The 14,585-nt window shown below is 37.9% G+C and overlaps 1 protein-coding gene across 3 annotated transcripts in view; it reads right to left on the minus strand.

The window, feature by feature from the left end:
• The window catches only part of SV2B (synaptic vesicle glycoprotein 2B), a 105,512-nt gene that overhangs the window by 38,899 nt on the left and 52,028 nt on the right, over positions 1 to 14,585 (minus strand). For 2 of the 3 annotated variants that reach the window (XM_075207722.1, XM_075207721.1), the window contains exon 2: positions 2,827 to 3,553. In XM_075207722.1, coding sequence (XP_075063823.1) covers positions 2,827 to 3,370 — 544 coding nt within the window. In that variant the 5' untranslated portion in view covers positions 3,371 to 3,553. The remainder of the gene's footprint in view (positions 1 to 2,826; positions 3,554 to 14,585) is intronic. The other variant, XM_075207723.1, reaches the window with a different exon arrangement.

Genomic DNA, 14,585 nt, shown 5'->3' on the forward strand with positions numbered 1-14,585 from the left:
ACCATACAGCATTTGTGTCACCATTCACAAAAGAAGTGTTATGGCTCAGAAAAACAGTTTATGTTCCTTTACTGTACATGGATATAAACAGTGCATCCATTAAGGTTATAATGAGGTTGGTTAAGAAAGGAGCCAAATAATCCTCCACAATAAATTATGCAGTAAGAGCCTTCTTAGAACAGAACGCATTTACATTCACATAACCAGGGATGTTTATAGACCTACTGGATCGTGTACTAAATGGCTGCAGTCACACAAAGGGGCAGAGCAAGGGTGCACATTCTCAACATAGAAGTCAACTGACATTTCATTTTGCTAATCAAGATATTTAAAATGAGATAAAGCAGCGGAGAAGGCACGTTTCTAGGGGCGTTCCTTGCTGTGCCAAAATGTGCACAGTTTTCTTCCTTCTGAAAAAAGCTTTTGCACCAATTCTGAGCTGGAGGATATTGGGTCTCATTCTATATTTTTAATAAAACACATATTATGTATACATACACATAAATTATTTATACTGTATATACATACTATATAATTATTTTTTTTTAATTATTTATAGTGCATTAGTCTAAAGTCTCCAGTACTTTTCTCAAAGTCAGGTTTCTCTAACTCAGCACCAAGAGAATAGCAGAGGGAATATTTTATTTCTAAGTTCAAAGCAAGGCCAGAACTGACAGACTGAAGAATGTGTATCAGCTATAAAAGTATTATGCAATAGTGTATCATGCTGCTTCTTTTAGACCTGTAGTGAGGAAAAGAGATGTGGAAGGTTGTGGGAAAATTTAGAGCAAATTGAATTTTGCAGAGGTGTGTGTTTCCAGCGATACAGTCATGGTATACCCATTTTGTGTCACCATTCCCTAGAATGGAATTTTGACTGTATTTGTAAATTCTGCATTTCTCAAATGTACAGTCCAGAAATAGAGAAGAGATGATGACATTGTCGATTTATTCTACTCTGTGATGTGGTTGGAATACAATAAGGGAAAAGACCTGGCAAAAAAAAACCATTACAGGTGAATCCTATGGTGAACAAAATAAAAGGGGCAATTCCTTGTAGAACACAGAAGAAAAAATTCTTAACAAGAAATGTGCAAAATTCCGCAGTCAAATTACGTAGATATGTTGTGAAACAGTTTCGAAAATTTTGCTCAACTGATGTGAGGACACCAAGCATATTCCATAGCTGGATATGTTTTCCTGAGTCCAAACTTGTTTAGTCACTGGGAGTAGGATTAAAGAAGGCAGGTAGGAAAATGTTGATTTAATTTTGTGCTCTTCAATATAAAACAACATGTCACTGTTTGCAAAATGAGTCATTACAGTATAGCAGAAATGTTTACAAATCACAAATTCCAATAATGCCAACATTGTGATTAATCTGGTTATTTACGAACAAAATGCAAAATATGAAAAAAATGTCCTAGACATTTGATTCAATTGTCTAACTTGCACTAGATTGATCTAAATTTTTCTAAAGTGAAATGAGGTAATGCAGTGGCTAGTATTAAAAAACAATGCAAAGCGATATAAACCAAATTTATATAAAAGCTCATTGTAAATACAACAATTATAAACAAAGATGTAAAACACTCCATTAAGATATTCAGGGTGGAAACAATTATTGAATAGTTACTTTTTGGGGTGAGGGGGACCTAGAGGAGTCAGAAAGTTTCATATATGACTCTTTTTAACCTTAACAATAATGGTTGCCTTGTATGGATTTCTACACTGCAGTAGCAAATGTTGCATATCTTGCACTCATGAGCTCTAATAAGATCAAAACAGCTACTTATAGTTTTAAAATGTTCTCTTATCTTATCAGGTTGAGACACCACTCCTGATTAGCTGCCCGGCTATGAACTACCCTGGCTCGCCAAATTTTTATTCATGTCATGTCGGGTGCTCCCGGAAGCAGTGTGTCTGGTACATCTGTTTTCCCCCCATCCATTATGGTTATGTCGAACTAAGGCAGGATGAAGATTTCCAGTAAGTATATATTATGGGTGCACCTTTTCTTTTTTAATGGTACCAAACAGATTTTTTTGTTTATGGAAACATTATTATTTCACACATCATGGGGCCACTATTATTTTCATTAATATGAATGGGGGCACAACTATTTTATTAATGTTACCATAGTACCACGGGCCAAGAGTACCAGAAGATAACCAGAGCTACTCAGCATTTGGTTGGTCAGCTCTAGATCTAAGTCCGTTTTTTTCCTAAGCCTGTTTTTTTCACTGTATTTATTTATTTATAAGTTTCAACATGCAAGATAGCTCAACCAGCATGACATGCTATCTAGCGTGTCAGAACCATGTCTAAAATAACAACCATTTTTCTGGCTGGTTTTTGTGTTTTTCCATAAATCGCACAGTTCCAATACCTGCCAAAAATCGTAATAGTGGATTTAAATTGCGTGGACTATTTTATGTGCGGTGTGGCCTTAAGTAAAGTGACGGTTTCCAAACTGCACATAAAATAACCAAACACATGCAGTTTTGCAAAACTGCATTTTAGCAATATATATAAGCATATACCCTTATGCTTGAATTTGGAACCAATGAATATAGAACATATTTGTTATATGAAGTGCATTTCATTGTGACATGTGTTCTGAAATATAACACCTTAAAAGACATATTGAAAATGAGTGATGACATGCAAGTCAGTGGGGCGTGAGTTGGCGCCTCTTGAATAAGCTAAAATCAATGTGTATTTCAGAAGTCACAGCAAAGGAAATTATAACCTACTGGAAATAGATTGAAATACGGTGAGTCACCTGTATTGTTCCACTGAATGTATATCTGTAAGGATTCTTACCCAGCATTCCTTTGTTTGAGCGGGATAAACACATGTCTTTCTCAGCACTGGGGAGCACAAATCCTACAACAAATACTTCTACCCCATCAGCCATCAAGGCAAGCCCCAAAACGAAGAAAAGGGTCCACTGGAAACGCCCATGGCCACATTCCTGAATGATGTTCTCATATTGATAAGCCAGCTGCTCCTCATCCTCCATTCGTTCTGCCATAAGGTCAGCATGGTCTTTAAATTCATCTTTAATGGCTGTATCCTTATGCTGGACCCTTATATCATCAGGATGTGGTATACCCTGATATTCTCCTTCATATATCTCATCATCTTCATCATGACCCTCTGTGGCATCACTTTGAGCATCTTCATCCTGATTGGCATGATGTCCACTATTATAATAGTCATCATTGGTTGGATATTGACCGTATGTATTATCTTGGTATCTAGAGTAATCATCCATTGCTTGGTTGCTTGTCTGTCTCTTCACTTCCCTAGCTATATCGCGTGCTCCCTGGTAAAAGTTGGAGTTGTTTCTGTAGCCATCTTCCATTTTCTGTTGGATTGCTGTACTAAATATGCCAGTGTTTTTTTATTTAAAATGGAATAATTGCTCTAAATCCAATGTGTGTTTTGTAATGAGTTTGGTATAGCGATACAAAAATATCAAATTGTGTGTTGAACATCAATAGGCCATACTTCTCTTCTGATTCATTTTGTTTATGATGATCCTCTGCTGAGAATACACAGAAAAACATATTTAGATTAGTGGACAAAAGGCACAAAGCAACGTTAACATAAAAAGATACATATAATATTCACTCTAGAACTAAATCACATGCCATAATGATTTACCACAAATTAAGGCTTATTGATCAAGGCTCATTATTTTTCATATGCATATAAATTATAGATTTTAGATATAAGGAAATGTACAGTAATACTTGTACAGTAGTCTAAATTATATGTTTTACAATGTGATGAAAATATTAATAGCATTTTGAAATGAAGGTTAAAGTGCACTGAAAATGAAGACACCTGGGGCAGGATATATTAAAGTGCTTTTTTCTTCTTTTTTGAGGTTTCCAAACTGGCACACTTCGAATGCTGTTTTCAGATATAAACCACAGAATTTATCATCCTGCAGTTTGGAGGGTGACATCTCAAAATCATACTTGCCAACTCTCCCGGAATGTCCGGGAGACTCCCGAAATCAAGGTAAGTCTCCCAGACTCCCGGGAGAGCAGGCAAACAGGGCCATCTTTTCCATTGGGCACGATGGGCAGCTGCCCGGGGGCCCCACAGGCAAGGGGGCCCCATAGGCACGGCTCTTAATGAGAATAAATAATCCTGCAAAAGAAAAAAACCTGCAAAAAAAAGCAAGTACATCTATCTATCTCTATCTCTCTATATATCTATATCTGTAGCTGTATACATCTATATATCTAGGGGCCATGGTGCACTGCTTTTCCCGGGGGGCAATAATGTTGTTAAGATGGCCCTGCAGGCAAGTATCCCGCATACTGCAATTTACTCGCCAAAATGACGACTCGCTGTGAATCGCTCCATTTTGGGCCCGCCCCGAGACAAAATACCGTTTTTGTCACGGGGGTGGGACCAATATGATGTGATTGACCGTGCCCCGCCCCCTCCCTCCTCAAACCACGCCCCCTGCCCGGGATCTTCCGGAATTCAATATTCAAAGGTTGTCAAGTATGCTCAAAATCCGTCCAAAGGGTAGTGTGTTGCAAACCTATAAACAGCATGCAATGTAAGCTAAACCTCACAGTAATGTAAAATTGGTTAAGTTTCTTTAATATAACCTTACACCTGTATAGGAGATAGCAAACCCCCCATAATGACCGAAGCTGTGGGTTTCAGCTTTTTCTGCAGCACAGAGATAGATAGATAGATAGATAGATAGATAGATAGATAGATAGATAGATAGATAGATAGATAGATAAATTAATTTTATGTTTTCCCCTCCCTCACTAATTTGAGTATTTTTATTGTAATATATATGTTAGTAAACAGTGTTATATTATATTCCTCTTCTCCAAATCTCTCAAGTGCCTAAGCTTTTGTAGACAAATGAGAATTCTACTGGAGCTGGCTGGATAAACTGTAGCAGATGGCAGCACAGCAGTGGAGAAAAGCATTACAGACCTCCTCTACAAATTCCAGCATTCAGTCTCTGAATCAAAGTACCATAACTGATTTTGATGCATTATCTTACTTTGAGAGATATCCACACCACAAGTTTTCATTTTTTTTAGCATTTATATTGGATCAATATTGAACTGGATCACAATGGAAAATCTTTTACAGAACACCCCAATTCTATTGTGTGTATCCAGGTAGCTAAGCATGGGTTTGAATGGTCATTACGAAGTGAAACACTAATATAGGAAGCATGCACATGTGGCAGGGGACAGATTTCTTAGTATAGATACCAGACTTCCATCTAAGAATTTCTAATGGGCTGTGAGTAATTTGTTATTTAGCACTTCACCCTCATTGCTGGTATTGTCACTAATATGTATGGTTTGGATAACTGTGGATACATTGTGAATGTGCAATTATAGGAAAAGAGAAAAAGAAAAGGCTCAATGGATCTACATAATATTTTGACAAAATATGTAATATTTACCAGAGCACTCCAATAATATAACCGCAGCCCAAATTTCATCAACAGGACAACCATCTTCTTAAATAATAACAATAATACAAAGGATGAAATAATAGGGCTAGATATGAGTCATATAAATAACAAGTTAACCTGTGCATGATACTCATGCATTCTAGTCAAATCAAGCTACTTAAGGTGTTAAAAAGGTTCTTGTCATGCATTTGGGCCTAGCCCAGGCCTCCTCAGGGGAAGAGTGTTACTTCCCGACGCAAGCGCCCTTTTTTAACGTGGTTTTGTCCACATGTCACCACCTCATCATTTTTCTCCATCACCTCATCCTTCATCTTCATCGCCACATCCTTCATCAAGCTACTTAAGGTGTTAAAAACTCCCCACTGTCACCCCCGACAACCACCAAGCACTCCCAACTGTCACTTCTCCTTCAAGAAATATAAAGGTCAGTGTATAACTCTGCCCGGCAGGTGGCGCTGCAGCTTGTTTTTTTTTTCCCACACACGCCACTAGGCATTTATATAGTAGATAGACTCAAATAGACTTCATAGGTCCATAAATAAATATTTCCTTCTGACTCCTCTTCTCCTCTCTTTTTCACCTTTTCATCCTCATCAAGTTTGAATACCGATAGGGAGAGAAGAAAACGTAATGATAGTGAAGTACGTCTCAGAATGAAATATTTATTTATGGACCTTTGAAGTCTATTTGAGACTATTATATATATGACTCATATCTAGCACCTATTGTTTCATCCTTTGTATCATTGCTACAAAATATTTTATCTGTTGTCTTGCTTATATATTTTATACAATATATTTTTAAAGAACTATGAGTTCTGTTTAACAAGCAGTGAAGAACCAAAATGACGACGTAAATGCCGGCAAACATTTCTTTCCCCAGTTTTTCTTATTTAACAGTTTTCTCATAGATGGGCACAGTGTGATAAGGGGGCAGAGTGTGATGAAGGAGGGCAGTGTCTAAAGGGGGAGCAGTGTGAAAAGTGGGCCCAGTGTCATGATGGGACAGACATATCTGTTATTTGTTGCTTTTATTGTTGTGATTTTATAGCTATATAGTGTTTCCCTTAAAATAAAGAAAATAACAAACCTGACCGACAGATACTGTTGTAGGACACAGAGCCTACAGGAGTCAGATTGGAGAGCGGGAGGAGTTGGGATTAATCAATAAACCGTGTTTCCTTTCCATTAAAAGATAAATCTAGATCTGCCCCTGGGTAGACCGGACAGGTCCTCCTCTCCCTTCAATTTTACCATTAACTGTTTCTTTTCTAGGGGCTAATGACAGTCCCTGTTGCCTTTTCATTTATTACCCCCACTGGCCCACTTATTTCTGTCTAAAGTTCTGTCTATTTTTCTTAATTAATGCTCGGCCAGAATTTTTTTTTAGTGCGAAAACATTTCACCAATGATTGCCTGTGGACAACACAAGAGTTTTTTGGTTATGTAAAGTAGTGAAATAGTGAGTGTGACTTTGGGGTGTGAACTGGACAGCATAACATAGCACATCATACCTAACAATGTCTACCATTCTCTTACTAAATAATTGCAATTCTCCAACCCAACATTTACTCCAGGAATGAGTGAATTTTCAGGGGTATCCACTAATCACCAATCTTGAGGAGAGAACATGGTCCATGTGGCTAGTATGGGATTATGATGGGCATCAGACGGACAAACAGGGCACATGGTGCCCACATTACCAGTCAACCATACTAATTGTTATTAGTGCTCTCAGTCCATTTACCTTTCTTTTTTTCTGTGTAAAAGCTGTTAAGATATTTGATATGACAAATTTCCAGATTTGCTGATGGGATCATTACATTTTATGAGGAGGGACTTGTCTCAAGATAGGACAGGTTAGGCAAGTGTGAAAAGGTGAGTTTTGAGGGAGTGTTTGAAAGATTCGAGGTAAGGGGTGAGTCTGATTGGGTGATGCAGTGAGTTCCAAATGTGGGGGGCAATTCGGGAAAAGTCCTGAAGGCGAGAGTGTGAGATGGTGACAGGTGATGAGGAGAGGTGAAGATCATTGACAGAAAGAAGTGGGTGAGTAGAGGAATATTTCTTGACAAGGTTGGAGATGTAGAAGGGGAACGCGTTAAAGAGTGTATTCTGGAGGGAATGGGGAGCCAGTGGAGGACCTTGCGGAGTGACACAGTGAAATTAAAGGCAGAATTAATGATGACCCCCAGACAGTGTGCATTGGTAACAGTTGAGAGGACAACACCATCAACCTTAATGGATATAGGAGGACACTAGGCACTGGAAGATGATAAGCTCAGTTTTGGATATGTTGATTTTGAAGTAGCATCCAGCCATCCAGGTAGAGATGGCAGAGAGGCAGTCAAACACATGGGTGAATTGAGAGAGAACTGTGACATCTGCATACATGCAACCAGCTTACTGACAAATCTGGTTCATAGGAAAAATGCTTCCTCGTCTATGATGAAAATCATATCTTATTTTTTTATCAGTTCTGATGAGCTCCCAAAGCAATAATATAAATGGTTTGAGTAGTTGCTTTATAAAAGGCAATCTGCATTGTGTGCTTTGTAGTCCTTTAAAACTGTGCTGTGAGCTTTCTGAGAGCACTGAATATTTTAAGCAGGATTTTCTGTATTAATAGAAACACAACTGCATACTTAAACATCTCAAATGCAAGTCTTAAAATGGAAAGACAAAGATAGTATAGCGATGACATTATGCAAAGTAATCATCCATCATTCATTTTATATGATTGCAAATCATGCCTAAAGATAAATGGTTGAATTTTAGAAACAAAGAGAGACAAATAATTTAAAGTAGCAGTGTTCAAGCATTGATTTTACGTTACCTCTGATCAATACGACATACACATAGCAATTGTCTTGTATTGTCTATATGGTACTGTACTTAAAGTTTAATGATTTATATTTACTTGCACTAGTAATTGTATCACTAGTGTGTGGACAATGGTTCACCTTATTAAAAATAAACAAAATGATGGGTATTGAGGTAATAGTGGTCTGCATTTTAATATGTGCAGGTGATGTAGGATTAAGACCAAAAAGGACCTACACAAGGCAACAATTTTTGCCCCACCTCCTCAGATCTTCTAAGTGCTTCTTCATATGAATTTTTCTGCATTGCTCTTGCATATGACTCCATCGTCATCATCTATTTATTTATATAGCGCCACTACTTCCGCAGCACTGTACAGAGAACTCATTTACATCAGTTCCTGCCCCATTGGAACTTACAATCGAAATCCCCTAACATATAACAGCCAATTAACCTACCAGTATGTTTTGGGTTTTTTTGGAGTGTGGGAGGAAACCGGAGCACACATTTTAGACCACATTGCCAGCCATATTGCACAGACCACATTATCAGATACATTGCACATATAGCATTGCCAACCACATAGCACATAGATCCCAGATTGCACATTACTTTGCAAGGAACCCTAAACTGAATAAATAATCCAACTGCACAAAGAGTCACGCTGCAAGAACAGGCACCTTTCAATGAGATTCCCATAGCATAAAGACCCACATCATAGAGTCACTTGCAATAGGGCCAGATAGTTACGCAAGTTAAGTCTCATTGCACAGATGCTCCCATTGCTAGTCAACTGAAAAGAAGCTCTCCTGCTAACCACATTGCATAGGTTAACATATAGCACAGTCATCAACATTAATAGCCACATTGTAAAATGACCATTACACATGGACCCCACTAAGGTGACCTCACATGAACCCCATTGCTAGCTACATTGCATAGCCAAAACGTAAAGCAGTTTTGAGTCTGTATTCATAACCAATCCGCTCCCCAGACTGTGGCCGTAATTATTTCGAAAATAATGGACCAAATTATCCTGATCTGATATTAGTAAAGATATTATTAGTATACAAGTAATTAATCTTGTCTTCACTATTAATTTATTGTATTTCTGTTGAAGCAATAAATGTTTTCCTGTTCATTTCATAAAACAAAACACTTAAAGGTATACAAACAAAGAATAATAGCCTCATTGTAAAGACAGCTCTACTGCTTGCTGCACTGCACAAGAACCTCCAATGTTAGCCTCCCTGCAAAAAGTAAACTACTATTAACAAAAATTACCTGCTTTAAAGCTGGGACCAGGAATAGTGTCCAATTCTATGGCCCATATATACATTGTTTGTTCCCTATTCCCACTTTTACTGTGATCCATCTCCACTCCTCATTACTGTATAGCTTAATGACCCTAATCTCCACCTCATTGTATACATAATTTATATCAAACAAAAACATTTTATTCTACTAATCATATTTTTTTGTTAATATGACAAATGTAATACAACAAATGATAGGTTGCTACCTCTGCAATTCTGCAAAAGCAGTAAAATGCAGTGCCCTGCATCGTCTTTGACATTTTCCTCTTTCCTAAAGTTCTGCCTTCCTTGGCCCGGACCCATGTATTTTCTCCACATCCAGACCAGGGGGTATATTTACTAAACTGAAGGATTGAAAAAGTGGAGATGTTTACTATAGCAACCAGTCAGATATAGCTATCATTTTGTAAAATGTACTAAATAAATGACAGCTAGAATCTGATTAGTTGCTATAGGCAACATCTCCACTTTTTCAAACCTGCAGTTTACTAAATATACCCCCTGGAACTTGATGCAACATTGCCTAGGCACTATCTGCTTGGCCCTTTCCCAGCTTGACAGCAGATTAAGTCAGGAAATTGGCATAGATTTCCAGTGACGCAGTAGGTGACATACAGAGGTGAAGGCACGTGCACCTGTCACCTCCACATGTCACATAACCAATTTTAAGGGGGTGCCTAAGACTAGAGGAAGGCTGATTAAACAACTGCCTTAGGCACAAGAAACTTTGCTGTTCAGGTCCAGCCCTGAATAATCTCAGTTTTGACCCTGCTGCAGCATGAGGACTGTCTGCCGATCTCTGGCGCTGTCCTGAATTTGGGGATAAGTACAGTGCATAGCATTAATCATAATATTTAGGCATATGTCTGATGTCCTTTTTACTAGACCACTCATGAGATACATTGGTTTCAAAATAATTTTAAATAATTTACATTTGAAACTGTCACAATTTTGGAAAACTCTATCAGAAGTTATGATTTATTAATTACATGAAGGCAACAGCTTCAATAAAAGAATTTACTTGTAATATTATTTTACATCTAAAGGAAATATTACCAAAGGTTTTACACATGATTTATTCATATTCTTTCACACCTTTTCATTTACAGATCTTATTATCCTTACAGGTACCCTCTAGAAACACTCTAACAAGCAGTGTAGTATATAAAGAAGAAGTATATAGCATTCTGGGTGCTTCAGAGTTCTCATTACAGTGATCTATGGCTCCTAAGGCTAGGCACTAACTCACAGATTGCCCAGGCTGCATCTAAGTTGAAAGGAAACATAAATAAAAAAAATCCTATTGGATGCAATGATGAGAACAGGCAGCAGACTCAGACTTTATGCCCAGGTACTTAATGCCAGTTGGGAATTCTCTAAACAAATTTGAATTCTTGCATGATTACAACATACGTGCTTGGAATAAGATTACTCTTTTTCACCTATTTAAGCTGTTGATATTCAGCTCCAGAGAATATAAAACAGGAATGTAGTACATAGCAGAGTAGCGTTACAATGTGCTCATTATCACAGAATTTATCAACAACAGGAATAAAAGAGTACATCAGAACTTTATGGCCAGGGGAGATTGCCAACTGCACAAAACAGTCTCACGGTGAAACTGTACACTTTGGAGTGACACATTTTACATCTAGTTTGCGTGGAATATGATCCCATTCGTACTTTCAGATATAGCAGTTTTGCATGGTTAAATGATAATCTGTAAATATACCTTATCAATCAACTGACATTTAATTTATTTTTTAAGTTTGCATTACTTTATTTTTCTTACATTTTTTTTTTATTTAAAACAATAATTCTTATTAAATTAAATGATCCAATACAGTGGAATCTCTAACGCTAGCTTTACCTGGCATACCAAATAGTTGTACTTATTTGAGTATTGGTAGGCAAAGTAATGTGAGCCGTAATAAAAATTGTGCGCGTGTGCGCACATTTGTCAGGGTCAAACCACTTATTGTATTTATTCTCTGTCTCCTGCACATCTGTGTGTGACCATTTTTAATGTCAGTTGTTCTAATCATCAGAATGTTCACAGAACCACAGAGTATTTCAGGAGATAAGTGTGGTAGGCAGTGACCTATCCATTTATGTGACTGTATGAGCACAGGATGTGACAGAGGCCTTGCCAAGAAGTGGGTGGCAATAGCAGAACAAAGTCTTTTGATACCCAAGATTGCATTCCAACTGGCATTTGGATGCAAACATCTGCTCTTCTTCTGCACGAAGCAAGGTGAGAGTCTCGTCTCAGGTGGCAGAATTGTAGGAGCACAAATGTAGTACCCTGCAAATCACAGGTATATTACTGTATGCACTCATTCAGAAAACTACAGTTCCCCAGAGTGCCTCTGGAAAGTTAAATGCAAATTGCATCAGACATTTTTTTAAGAAGTAGGAAAAGACTTAGCTTGCCAGTGCCTATCAGATGTAAGCAGGACTCATATGAAGACAGATAAGTTTTTGATGTATTTCCTTTTGCTATGTTCAAGTTATTGAAACAAAAGAGACAACTGTGTGACTAAAACCTCTGACATATACTGTAATATTGCTATTGAGAGGTTATACTGTTGTCTGAAGTGAGAGGTTCTTCCAGCCAAATCTGCTGTATTTAAAGTTACTTGCTAGCTGACGCAGTATGCAAGGGACATAGAGAGAGAAATAATTTGTCACAAGAGTTTGTATATATTGCCTTAAAAGTTTGAATCTATTGTGAAACTGCCTAAAATGGTTGCTGCAGAGAGAATTGCAAGTTGTGTATCCTTACAGTTGCTGGAAGAGAGCTGCCTGTTCCATTAGTCGGATTGCTAGGTGGACACTAAGTCCTTTACACTGGAAATCATTTATTGTGCCGAATTACTGTTGTTTATGGAGCTCAGGAGTCACGCATGTATCAAGGTGACTACCGATTTCACCTTGTACAAATAAATAAGCTTCATGTGTCAGCTGAAACTTCGCTTTAACCTGTGGATTAATGTTTACCCCCGTGGGTTTTGAATATCATAAAGTGACCTTAGTCTACTGTCATTTCTTCTAAAGCATCTGACCTGATCCAGCTGGATTACTTCCGGTTGCATCTCTACTGATTTTTGTGTGAGAAATATGATCTGTATAATTGCACTAAATGTATTGTGATTGATTGGTCTATATTATCTGCTGTCGCAGCATTTAGTGAAATGGTCTAATTAACTCGTAGCAACCGTTTGTCTCCTAAAGTAATCCATTTCACTGAAGCATAGAGCCTAAACTTATAATGTGATATATTTATTCAGTGACCTATGTGTTGTGCTGATTTATGTTTGCATATTGTTGAATAAAAATTCCTAGGGACAGAATCAATTGACCACTTTACTCTCGAGAGTAACGCAACCTGTGCACTATTACCGCTAATACGGTCATTTTAACCAGGATTTCTGCTTCCAGCTCCCTGAGCAAGAATAAGCATTGAAAATACCACACTAACAGTAATAATGCACACTATTACTATACTAAGGTTAATAGTGCGCGGGCTGCGTTACTCTTTAGAGTAACATGGTCAATTGAATCTGCCACATAAAATGTTATTTATTGTATGACATGTTGAGTGACATTGCATGCTGATGGTATTGTGGCATTACTTCCCTACACTATGGCTACTTGTCTGCTGCTGTGGTAAAGCCTTATGCCACAAGCAAAGAAAATAAACCCACAAGTTTATCCAGTTTAAGCCCTGTGTTCCTTGTTTTATTCCAACACTACTGGGGAGACCTTCGCCTATTTACCATACCACTGGGCCTGTAGAATCCTTACTTACTCTACTTCTGGGGAGCCAACCATCTGCCCTGTTATACAAAGACAAGGAACTCACCTCCCCCTAGGCTGCAGAATCTCTCCCTTCCTTCTCCTGTGCCTCAGCTCTTGCACCTTATGGAGGAGAGAACATTTTGATAAACTAATCACCACGCATATCTTCCTACATTGACCAGCGTATTCTTTATACAGTGGCTAAAGGAGGTAGCACATGTATACTTTCTCCTCAGTGACAGCGAAGTGCAGGTTGAAGTCAGGGAGGTTCATGGTGTGTCAGAAGAGGGTAGCTCAGTTGACTGAGACATGTGGTGCCCCCATAATCCTCCTCTGAATGTTAAACATAGCCACAGAAGAATTCGTAATATTATTGTAAACCGGGTCACTTTTCTGTACACTCCTAACATAAAAACAAACAGACAGACACATTCAATACTACATCTGAACACAAGACATTTTACATTGTAAAGCGCAAACACCATTTGATCCCACAATCTTACACAGTTGATTTGATTAGGAACTTGAAAAACACTCTGGTCCTGATTTAGAGTTACATGCAAAATGCTCTGTGGTAGAAAATGTTCACGCTGCGCATGCGCACATCTTGCGTCCTTTAAAGTTGCACTTTTCATGCATTTGTGGCCTCTGGTACTCATAGAGGTGTATCACTGCAGATCACACTGTTCAAATGCAAGTGTAGTACAATAACAGCATGCATAGGCATCTTATTTTGAGATATTCGGGTCTTGAAATACATTAGCTATGAGAGGTAAGTTTTGCACTTACATAAACCCGGTGTAAGAAGTGATAATGATGATTAATGCAGCTTTGCTAAGGTCACATCTATACGTTATATTTAAGGTTGAATAAATGTAACTTAAGATGCATGCAATTCAAAATAGTCCATGAAGACATGAATCCATAAAAACGTACAAGAACAAAGGAAAAATGGACCTGTATATTTGAATTGAAAAGCGGGTCTACAATACCATGGAACATATTCTTTCAAGTAATGATTTTGTATGACTGTTCTTTAACAGTCCACACCCTGCGTTTCTGATACATTTGCCAGAAGTATTAATGATCTTATTGACGTCTACATTCGTGATGCATCCTTTGGTCAGAGAATATACCCAATGTAACGTATATCTACAATAATTTTTATGG

This window comes from Mixophyes fleayi, chromosome 4 (genome assembly GCF_038048845.1).
Source record: "Mixophyes fleayi isolate aMixFle1 chromosome 4, aMixFle1.hap1, whole genome shotgun sequence".
In the NCBI taxonomy this organism is placed as follows: Eukaryota; Metazoa; Chordata; class Amphibia; order Anura; family Limnodynastidae; genus Mixophyes; species Mixophyes fleayi.